Raw genomic sequence first — 12,135 nt, forward strand, 5'->3', positions numbered from 1 at the left:
TTCCAAAAAGTCCCGAGTGACGTTTCAGTTTGTTATGTAAACAAGCGGACTGTGTAAATGATGGAGTCATCTTTGAAGTTGTTCACCATGAGGGAGGTGATGCAGGTGTGTAAGCATGGAAAGATTAATTGATTAGTGATAATTAGGCTATCACTGGGGTTTGAAAAAAAAATCTGTGATGAAAATCATATGCTTCTTTAAAAGAAAAACTTTCACAGTTCTTATTTTCTGTAACGCATCTATAAACAGAAGACTGATAGAATATCATTCATTTCCATTTAAGGGTTCATAGATACAGATTACTAAATTCATTCTAAATAGAACTATTCCTATCATCTGGTGAATTGCAGTTTTTCCAGTATGTGCAACCCTAAAATATGGTATTGCTGTAGAAAGTGTTGTGCCATAATGATAAAAAAAAAAAAAAAAAAAAAAAATCTGTGTAACTTAATACATCGTTACAGGGAGAAAATCTATCAAATAAACAAAAATGACAGCTGTTAGAAAAGTTTAGCTGGAAAGATGGTCAAAGATGGCTACATGAGACATCTGACCACACAGTGCCTCCTTCATCAGTGAGCAGATTTTTTGTATTTTTTTCTAGCGATTGTTTAAATACTACATCATGCATTGATTTTATTCAGATATTGCAAAAATGCTAAGTTTTTTTTATTGAAATTGAACGAGGAAAAAGTACTTAGACCACAGCTAAGCTCTTGAAACTACGGTAAAACCCTGTTGTTGTCTGTTTGTGAAATAATAGTCAAAGGTGGGAGATTGCATGTCACATCATTGAACATGATTGAAGTTCAAAATATCGTCCTATGATTATTTGGTCAGCTCACTATTTTGTCATCCATCCTATTTCAAATCTAAGGGCATTGATATGGAGTTGACTCCCTATCTTTGTGGGTATGACAACCTCCACTCTTCTGGAAGTCTAAACATGTAATTCCACTACAGCACAACATGTGCTTGATTATGTGCCTCTTAGCAGTGGATGTGTTTGAAATACCTGAATTCATGTATTATCTGTGTTCCAAGATAGTACGTGTGATATCCATCTGTTTGAGCATGTGTATGCAAACAAGCAGACTCATGACTCCAACAGGAATAACTATGCGCCCTGAGGCTCTGATTTCAGTGTTCTCACAAGCAACTATTAATACCAGCTTCCCCTGTAGTGCTCACTCAGCCAATCACATCAATGCCCCCAGGCCATTTGGTCAATCTTCAAGTTATTTACATACATATTACCCAGCAGTCACAGGAACACTACAGAGAGGCCCTCTTGGCATGAGTGCTCAAAAAGAAGTGGTACAAACACAGAGATGCACGAATAAAATCAGCAAGTGACATTCCTAGCATGATTGCAAGGTAAACCACAGTGTTGGTTTTCATTTTTACTTGTTTATTTGTATTTGGAGAGCATATGTGGCACATAACTTTCATTACAGAGTGAAAGTGAAGTTACCCAGGCTGATGTTCTTTAGACCTTTACGCAATTACTTCACTGCTTGAAGTCAACCTCCGATATGCTTAAAATATTTATACATAGCAGCATCAGTATTGCCCAGTAACGTCAGTAGTGGAGCTGAGTGCAGGATTACAAAATGATGCACACTAACAGCTGAGTATCAGTGAAAGCTGTGCAAAATAGTGCAGAATAAATATAACAATTAAGACATATGGTTCTAAATCACTTTGCACTTTTAAGAGCACTATTGTTCTCTCTAAACCTCTGTGCACTGTAATTTCCCTTTAGGCTTTTATGCTCGACCAAATCAGTAAGCGGGTCTCTGTCATCTAATGCTGCAGTATAAAAATATTTTACCCTCAACTGCCACAGCGCTCTCTGCTGCAGCTGCACTTTGAAAGTCTGTTGTGCCTTGGGCACTACAATTTCTGGCTGCAGAGTTGAAGACTTTCACAACAGTGACATGACAAACGTTTTTACTGCTGTGGACACATACCTACAGAAACACTTTCGGACAGTCAACCAGTCAGTCCTGTTGTAAAGTGGGCCACTCTGCTGTTGAAAGCCTTTTATTAGGCAATAATCAGTTAAGCTGGGCCCTTGTTGATGTCTGTGTTGTTGCACATTGTCACACATGCATGTACACATTGTGAGTCAGGACAGCGTGATATCAGTGCTTCAGCTTTCATTTGATGTGATAACGAGGCCACAGTGTTCTGTAATCGATGATGTTTGGAGCAGAGCCTGTGCCTTAGCTGGACGGATATTTTCAGGCTTATCAGGTCCACACACACATGCACACACACACATGCACACACAAGACCTCAGAGGGCACATGCAGACACAGTAATAAACGATCCCCTGCAGAATTTGGACAGCCGTCAGGTCTTGTGATCCAGGTCTGTATACGTCCCCTTGCTGGCACACTCAGACACTCAAACACACACACACACACACACACACACACACACACACACACACACAGAGTTCATCATGTAGTAGAGTAATACACCCACACACATACACATGTGTGAAGTATCATAGTTTGGACAGAGCTTCAGTCATCCATATCAGAGGGTATGAAGAAGCCAAAAGTGAACTCAGCATCTCTGAAGTCATGTGACATTAAGGTGTGAATGACCCACAGAGGTTAAAATGTGTCTGACTCTGCATCTGTCATCAGAAGGGATCAAACTTCTCCTCAAGACTTTTTGATCTTTAGACTCACCATGTCTTTATATGTAAATGTAATTTAGCAAACAAAGTGTTGTTTACAGAGACTATCTGTTAATTTATTTACCTTTTTAAACTAGTGTAGAGGAGGGAAGTGGTAGTGGACAGTAACATGGTTTTGTTGGCATAATCTGACTAAAGCTGCCTTTTTCTATGTGCATGAAAGCTTTATACTGCATGGGTACTTACTGATTTTCAAAAACAGCTTTTATTGAGCTTTTAATGCAGCTGAACTGTTCTATATTTGTGAGAAATAAACAAGGATCAGGTCCAACAAGATCTCACGGGTTTTATAACAAATAAAAGAAGAACCACTGCCAAAAATGCCAACTGAGAAAATCATGGAAAATGAATAAATAGTACGGCTTTAATTCCAGCCAAGCTTAATTTTCTGTCAAATGCAGGTAATGCCCATCTTTGCCCACAATTTCCATCTCCATTGATGCCTTGATGATGCAAACTACACATGAAGTATGCACTGGTCTGAGTTATAAAATATGGGTCTTGTGTTACACTGCATGTAAATGAATATATGTGATTCATACACTCTCCTGTAGATTTTACAGTCAGCTGATACATTTTTCAGAGTTATAGTGGAGTGGAGGATATTACCTCTGAGCCAACAGAAATAAATGTTAAGAGGCACCTTCACACTAAAGAAAGTCAGTGAATTATTGTAGACATTTTGTTGATGGATGATGCTTTTTCATGTTTTCGAACATTCCCTCAGCTCTGGTTCCAGATAAAGAATGACAGCATACTCTTATACATAAAAAATTAAAAAGTTATATGCAGTGAGGGCTCTGACTTAAATTCATCAGCCAAAAGCCTTAGAGCAATATTATCCGTAATTGTGTTTTCATAGGTCATCTCCCCCTATTAGAAAACTCTGAGCTGGGGAGTCGATAAGCAAGTTAAGCATTTCCACTGATTTGAAAAAATACAATAAAATGCAAAATGGCTAATGAAGCTAATAGGTTTCCATTACATTTAATGCTTAGTAAAGATTGAAGCAAGAAACTCTTTTCAATTATTCAGCTAGAACTAAAAGTGCATTGAAAGCATATTTTAATGGCATCCAATACAGACTTAAAAGTAAGTTAAGTAAAAAGTGAAGTCACTAAAATGCAGCAATTGTAGTTTAAGGGAAAGGCAGACTAACAGCTCCCTGGCTTTTTATACAAGTAATAATTTTATACCTTTTTGTTAAAGTAGTGTAATATACAGTATTTCAGTGGCCTCCGGAGGCTTCTTTGAAATTGCCTTAGAGCTGAATCATAAGTTAGAAACTGGCATTTTAAAATATTTAATAAAACAGTTTAAAAATGTGGCTCAGAAATTACATCTCAATTACTGAAACTTTACTGACATTCCTCATTCCGACTGACATCTCAATACAATTTTCTGTTCTACATTCTCAGCTGTTTTTCTATTTGTGTGACCCGCAAATTGAGTCACAAGAGTAAAAATGAAACACTGAAAAGAAGCTTGATCGTGGCTGCCTTTTCAATTTCTGGATAATATGACATTTTGAGTTTTCGTTTTTATTTCTTTTTTGCTTGTCTTGTGTTTTTTTACAGACTCCGTGTGGGCTTGATAGAAGAGTGGAAACTGACTTGATAGACATTTTATGTAACCTTAGAAATAAAAGGTTATTGCTGCCTCAAAGAACAGCCTTGCCCTTACAAAAGCTTTGTCAATCTCAGTGAATATTTTTTGGCCTTGCTCGCATTTTAGACATTATTATATTTAACCATTTTTACAACATCTTTTAACTCCTTTCTTCTGTATCAAACTGCTTACTTACTTTTAGCTGCTACATGTATTTGACATTTATTTCCCAGTGTTTCTTTTTTTTTTTCCTTCTAATCTCTTTCATGTTTTATCAATGTATTGTCCAGGGGCTGGTGTTTTCTTCTTGTCTTGTTCAGAGGGGGAACAGATCAGTTTCCTGTTTGACTGCATCGTCAGGGGCATCACCCCCAGCAGGGGTCCGCATGGCCTGCAGCCTGCCTTACCAGGTGAAAATGCACATACACAGTAGCGTACACCCACCATTTCCACAAGAATTAGGACTTTCTAATATACAATAAAAGCTAAAATGACCAACTTAATTGTAAATATAAACAGTGTCACGTATTAGTGCCTGTACACATTGAAAAAAGCTGGGACAGAAATAAAATAAAACTTAAAAGTTTAGAGAATTTACTAGTAACGCTGTTCTGTCAGATTCCACAATTATCAGGTGACTGGGTACCAGTAGAGGGATCATGATTGGACATAAACAGAACATCCACCAAACACTTACAGTTGTTGCTCACAATTATTCATACCTATGGCATTTTTTTGGTAATTTTTTATTTTTTGGACAAAATGAGTTTTGTCAGGTATGTGTCACTTGAAGAAATACTTTATTTCAGGGGAAATACTTTATTTCAGGGGTGTTTTATTCATGGACTTTTAAAAAACTGCATGTTAAAAATGATTCATATCCAAGGTTTACCTAATCCAGTGTCTTTTCTTAATAGTCAGTAGAGCAGCCTTTGTTCTTGATGAGTATATCAAGACAGTTCCTGTAAGTGTCCACAAATGTATGTAGGTATGAATAATTTTAGCATACTTTATTGCATCGAACTGTATATGACTAGGCTTTACAAGGACTGGTCATTACTCACCACTATATGACAAACTTCAGTCAGTTAAAAAAAAAACTTCTCTGTAAATGGGGAATATACAAATGACCCTAAAAACAGGAACAGAACTCTAAAACAATGACAGCTATGTGACTGTCTGACTACCATTATAAAGGTTTACTGTCTGTTTAGCGTGCATGTTTAGCATTAGAGTCAGGCGCCATACTAGCGGAAGCAGCACATGCCTCGTGTCCCCTGGGTCACCGTGTGGATTATGGGGTCATGCCTTTGTGTGACTTTGTTTGCTGTGTCATCCGGTTAGTTTTACAGGCATTTGGAAGGCCACGGACATGCAGGCAAAGGGTCTAGTGACAGGTGAAAGTAGAGAAGTTGTATCGAACACATACCAAGGATCTGACACCTCTGCATGACTCTTATAATATCTGTAAATAGACGTAGAGGCTACTGTAGTTTACAACGTGAAGGAAACACCACTCTCGGGGGCTGTTGTGTTTTGATAAAGGCAGACAAAATGGTGACAAATCCACATCTACATACAGACACCTACAGGAGGATGCTGTGACTGCTCCTGTCAAAGTCAGACTGCATTAAAGGGGTCATATTTTGCTAAACCCACTTTTATTAGTCTTTGGTTCATTTATTTGTGTATTTGGACCCTTATAGTTCATAAAGTTTGAATTTGAACCCTCCAGGTGCTGCACAGCTATCTTTATATTCATTTTGGCAAAAATTGAGTGGATTTCTACAACCCGTTTTAATTCCTGCTAAATTTGTTACGTTTTATAACTAGTTATGACATTTGCACATATAAGGTCAAGACTTCCAACGAACATTTTTCCAAGTACGCCATAATTAAGAAACTAACAAAAACTTAGTGCCAATTACCAAAAATGTTCAGTTGTTGGTTGCATTAATGAACACAAGTAGCTGAACGGGACAGAAAGCACAGTCAACAACCTGGAGGGGTGGGGCGTGAAGTGGCTCATTTGGATTTAAAGGGCCAGCGCTCAAAACAATCTTTCTTGTGTCATTAGTCAGAAATAGGGTTGAAGATGGACCTGTGGAGTTGAATTAATGAAGAATTCAGCCCCAAGCATAGCATTTACAGTTTATGTATACCACAGGGAAATGATTTAAAATGCATAATTCCATTTAAAAAAGCAAAATATCACTCCTTTAAGCTTTTTTTGTTGCAGTTGAGTCAGTTATGTTTTGAAATTATTGTAAACCATCCTTGACTTCTTCCTAGTTTCTCATCTATTTCCATCATACTAATGGAATTGGACTTTACTGTCAAACAGCAAGTGTGTGATGAACTATTTTTAAGTTGTCAGGTTGTGTTGTTCACCAAAAACTACCCTTGGGAGTACTTTGCATATAGAGGTCTGTTATTACCATATTTAAATCACATCGACTGGTTAAATATAATCTACAAACACTAGTGTGTTGACCCATGGGGATCCATGGGTTCTATATGTGGTAGTTTTTATGCTGTTGTGTATTTGTGCGTGATATACCACATGTGTCCAGTAGTCACCGCCAAAGCGTTCTGGCCACAGCAACATGATTGTAAGGCTATTGTATTCCAAAATTACTAATATCTCCCAAAATATAGGTCCAATCAACTTGCCATTTTCGCTAATCTGTTCCTTGACCTAAAATACATAAGTGTGCCAAACTGCAGCAGTCAGCTCTGTATAGATTTTGCGTGAATCCCTGGACACACAAAATCACAGACACGCATGCACACAGAGGCCACTTGGCTTTTGTAATATAGATGCATTAGATTAAACTAACTAGAGCTGACTATCACTGGGCAGCATATTAAATTTCCACTCCATGTACTGTTGTCTGATCTTGTAGGATGTAGTAAATTCGTTGTAAAACTCACTCATTTAATAGTGTAGTGAGTCTTAGTTGAATCGACTGAATTGAATCTAGTTAGTTAGTTAGTTAATTATCTTGTTTTTTTTCTTTTCTTTCCTTTCCATATTACCATTTTAGCAACATGCTAATGTACATAAGAACTAATTATCTAATTAGCACAGTAGTTGGAATAGTTTTGAAAATGTATGTTTCTTACAGCTATCTAAAACTAACACATAAATTGTCAAAAGGGATAAATTTATCAATTGTTGAAAGAGTTATTAAATGTGCAGAGCTAAACTAGTGTTATTAGGATACTAATTTGTATGATAAATATTGGAACAGTATACACGTGTGCACAATGATTAGTGCTAAAACATTTAGTTTAGTCCATATGAGTTGAATTTAGCTGGTCCGTAAAGGGCTGCTTCAGCTCAGATTTACATTAACACTAATATTCCACGGTGACCAAATTCTTAATATGACGGGTATCGTGTAAACAACATATTTCATTTGGATTTTCTAGGTTACTCTTTTTTTCCAGACAGATCATTTTCAGACAAGACATGTGGGGTATGCCTTGGATTCTTTGGAGATATATACAGTCCATTTGGAATCTGCATCACATTTGCGGGATTTACCACTGGTTGTGACACACCACCCCTGTTTACAGTCAGCTGAGGTAAATACAGATCCTCTCTGGTAAAAATGTATACCCCAAAGAAAGGTTCACATTCAAGGTCAGAAGAAGGAAACCATTATGAAAGATGATACCAACAGGTCTTGATTTTGCGCAAATATTGAAAAGCTGACCTTTCCAAGACTGAGGGGAATTTAGTTTTTTTCAGAGTAAGGACGAAGAGTGTAATGTTTTGTGCAGGTAAACATAGACTCAGTGTTATCATATTTTAGCTGCAGTAGTCAATTGTGGAATGTAGATGCTCAAAAAATTCAGAAGAACAGAGAGGTTTGAATTACTTGTTGAAAATCAGAAAATGTCTGGAGTTGAGCTTTGACACATGAACCCCACTGTGTCAGTGGGCCCCACTGTAACATTCAGTGCTGCTGTGAAGTAGCTATAATTAGCATGAACTAGCAACGTTAGCAAATGCTAGCTGACACCTTACATAGTGTAGTGTCGAAACTTGGCACCACATGTTAGCATTAGCTGCTGCCGTCCAGAGGCAAGGATCCAAGGGTTAGATTATTGACACATATACACACAAGCGCCCTGACCCACTGCAGCGCATACACAGCCCCCTGTACAGTATGAGTACATATAGTAGACTTAAATGTGAAAATTGGCAGGATTTTATGCTAAACTGGTGGTGTGACTGTCAGACCAGGTGCCTATAAGCTCCTCTTGGAGATGTTAAATTTACAAGCTGGTGCAACAGTTGGACTGACTCACACAACAGGACAATGATGCACACAGGGGCACCAAGAGTTCTACCGCAATAAACATAAAAACTGATGTCTGGTCTTCTCTGACTTTGAGTTTTATGTCTCTAAGAGATGCCCTCATACTTTGAAATATGTTCCCAGAACTTCCCTGTTTCTAACATTGATTTGATACTTGAATTATATGAATAATGTAGTACTTTTTTACTGTTTCTATTATACATATTAGATATTCTTAGTATTTATTATTATTTAGTGTTCGCCTGTATTTCTTAGGTTTGGTTGAGACTCATTTATATTTTCTTTAAATCATTCATTGTTTTTTGCATGTCTGTGGAGAATTTCTGCCTTCCACTGGTAGAAGATGTTATTGCATTGCATTCTGTACTGAAGCATAATAGTGTCATTTTCGATCACTCTTGCCCAGGGGAAATCAGTGCGAACTTAACATGCAATTATAAACTGCAAATGTGACAAAGTTAATATGTAGAAAGAATCGATGTTTTGAACTAGAAACACACGGTTTAAGGCAAATTTTTGTTTTTACATTAAACTGTTTCTTCATTTCTTTGTATACACACTTTGAGGACTTAAAGTTTGTGTGCTCCTGTGTTTGTATGCTCTGTACATTCAGCGGATCCCAACACTGACCCAGCATCAACAGAAGAACGAATCAGCCAGGAGGCATCTGAGCTGGAGAAAAGACTCAGCAGGTTGTCCAACTGCAGTCTGGCGAGCAGCACAGGTAGATTATTCTATTATCTACACCTCAGGCATGTTTTAGTAATGCATCAGGTAATGCATGAGCAGTCTGCAGCGTATCGGAGAGTTAATGCATCATCTTAGAGCCCTGAGATATTTATGCACTTTGTTCTGACTTCTTATTTGCCATAAATTGTGAAACTCTTACTGGTTGACCTGTCCTCAAAAAGACTGCATCACTTCATCATTTGTTTCCATGGATCTTTCTTGTGACTGTAAATTTAGGGCAGGAGTAGGGCCATCATAATATGAAAATTTTTGATTATGAGTACTTGTCAATTTATTGTGAAGAAGAGAATTAAGAAATAGAATTAAGAAATAGAATTTTTTTTAATATATAAAGTTAATTATATTAGCTTTTTTTTTTTTTTTGTAAAATGGTAGATACAGGTATGATATAACTTTTTAAATATTCAAGACTTGAAGTATTTCTCCTTTCAAATATTAAAAATGACCTAAAATTATCATTAGAGTGTTTAGAATAAATAGTTCTTAGGTTTTACCAGAAGCCAGTGTACTGGTTTGTGGAGATATGGACTCAATGTATTTACACCAATGGCCCGGGGGACTTATGTGACCACTAGAGGGAGTAGTGAGTCACTCTGTAGGTCTCCTACGATGAGGAAAACTAACACCACAGGGCGTTTTTAACCAACTATTGAGTTTGTTTGAAGTAGAAAGAAAAACTACACACTCTGTACTTGATTCTGTGTGTGTGTGTGTGTGTGCGTGCGTGCGTGCGTGCCTGCCTGCCTGCGTGCGTGCGTGTGTGCAAATACAGGTTGTGTTCTTCCAAGTGACTTTCCCTCACTGTTGAGTTTGGAATATCAGTACCACATTATGCCCTTTAATGAAATATTGACCCAAAGTACAAAATCAAAGTTAATCAATATTATGGTCAGAAAATGCCATCATTAAAAAAAAAACTAAATTGGGCATTTATGATGAAAGTTAAAAATACAAAACGCAATAGTGAAAAATATTGGACCAAAGTACAAAATCAAAATAAAGCCCTGTGATGCTAGAGCTCCACTGAAATTAAAGCAGAAGAATGAGACACAATGAGATGATTTCATAATAAAATAGAACTGGTCAAACTGTAAAACAATGTGGAAATAAGAATAAAATGTCTGCTAGTTTCACCATCTGTTTCTCTACTAGTGAGTGGAGCTGAATATCCCAAGAATACAAAATCATCATAGTAAGTCATTGCTGAGCTAACCACAGTGAGCTGATTATGTAATAGTTGTGACAGGCCTATTGAGGTCTCCTAACTCATTTTGCCGACTAGCACAAAAACTTTCAAGCTCAAGAGTCTGTGAAAAGAACTTCTCTGCCTGCACACACTGCTCTGCAGAGGACCTCGAGTATAACAAATGAGAATAGTTAATTGAAAAAGGCTTTCACAGGGAGGCAGTATTTTGAAGCCCAAGCCAAGTTAAAGACATGATTTACATATTAGTAATTAAATATTGTGTACACAGCGCTTTTGTGTTCGGTTGTGCTTTGTGTTTGTGTGTCCCTGCAGATTGGGTAATAAATCACTTGAGCTGGATCTGATAACTTTCCTGTTTTTCAGCATCCACTTACAGCTGCAGCACATCTGTTGCCGGGGACGACCACAGCAGTGTCTCCAGCTCATCCTCCAGCCAATCTGATACGAGCTATGGCAGCCGACTTCCATTTTGGGTGGAGCCATTAGCTAGACCGCACCTCTCCAATGAGACGGCCTCCAGCTGCTCCACGCTGAAGGCCTTAATGGGCTCTGAAGACAGGCTCTATGCTGCAGTGACGGGGAGCTCTCGTCCATCTTCTGCCCAGCTCCACCATCGCGGCCTCCACGCCAGTGGGCGACAGAGTTCACTGGACAGTGGCATCGGCATAGCAACAGGCAGCCAGTCATCTTACTCAGGGAGCTTCTCCTCGTACACGGGGAGTCTGGACACTGGAAGCCAGGGCGGAGGGGAGGAGTTCGGCTCTGTGGCCAGCCTACCTGCTCCCCCTCCATCTGTACCTCCCCCTCCCCCAACTTCTCCACCCCCTCCCCCTTCTTCTGTTCAGGCCACCCTAGAGCACGGTCCTGCTACCTCCTCCTCTTGTCCTTGTGCCTCCAGATGTAGTTCTGTTGCATCCCGTAGGTACAGTGATGAGTATCAGATCCCTGGCATGTGTAGACTGCGGTATGACACTCCAAGGAGTCTGCTCCAGACCCTGTCCCTGAGGGAGCCCTCCACCCAGGGAGCCCTTCCTGATCTCAGTAAGGACCTTAGAAACAGTGGGCATGGGGGTGGCAGTGTGGGACAGTGGTGGAGCAGCTGCCCCACAACAAGTGTGCAGCGTCAGGCTATGATGCAGCGCTCCTACTCCTGGGGCAGTGAGAGGGCGCCCTCTGTGGACAGTGACGGAAGGTCCACACCCAGATCCATGCTGGTACCTGGCTGCTTAGCTCCTGGAGAAACACAGGTAGATCATTGCACACTTTCAAGTCAATAAAATAATTGACCAATGCACCAAGTACACAGATTATAGATGGAGTTAACAGGTAACAGATAATTGATCATATTGAGGAGATAATTTTTTGTCTTAAAAGTACAAACCTAACAATATAAATTGTGCTTGTTATTATACCCCGGCTCTCTGGGGCAGGCAGGGATATATAGATATACAGGGGTTGGACAAAATAATGGAAACACCTTCACCTCAAGATGATAATGCCCCAATCCATACAGCTAGAATTGTTAA

At 38.9% G+C, this 12,135-nt stretch overlaps 1 protein-coding gene across 1 annotated transcript in view; it reads left to right on the forward strand.

Annotated features, from left to right (window-relative positions):
- The window catches only part of LOC115417912 (protein Dok-7-like), a 30,085-nt gene that overhangs the window by 9,205 nt on the left and 8,745 nt on the right, over positions 1-12,135 (forward strand). The window contains exons 6-8 of the mRNA XM_030132138.1: positions 4,612-4,731; positions 9,266-9,376; positions 10,973-11,856. Of these exons, the coding sequence (XP_029987998.1) occupies positions 4,612-4,731; positions 9,266-9,376; positions 10,973-11,856 (1,115 nt within the window). The remainder of the gene's footprint in view (positions 1-4,611; positions 4,732-9,265; positions 9,377-10,972; positions 11,857-12,135) is intronic.

This window comes from Sphaeramia orbicularis, chromosome 1, assembly GCF_902148855.1.
Source record: "Sphaeramia orbicularis chromosome 1, fSphaOr1.1, whole genome shotgun sequence".
Lineage (NCBI taxonomy): Eukaryota > Metazoa > Chordata > Actinopteri > Kurtiformes > Apogonidae > Sphaeramia > Sphaeramia orbicularis.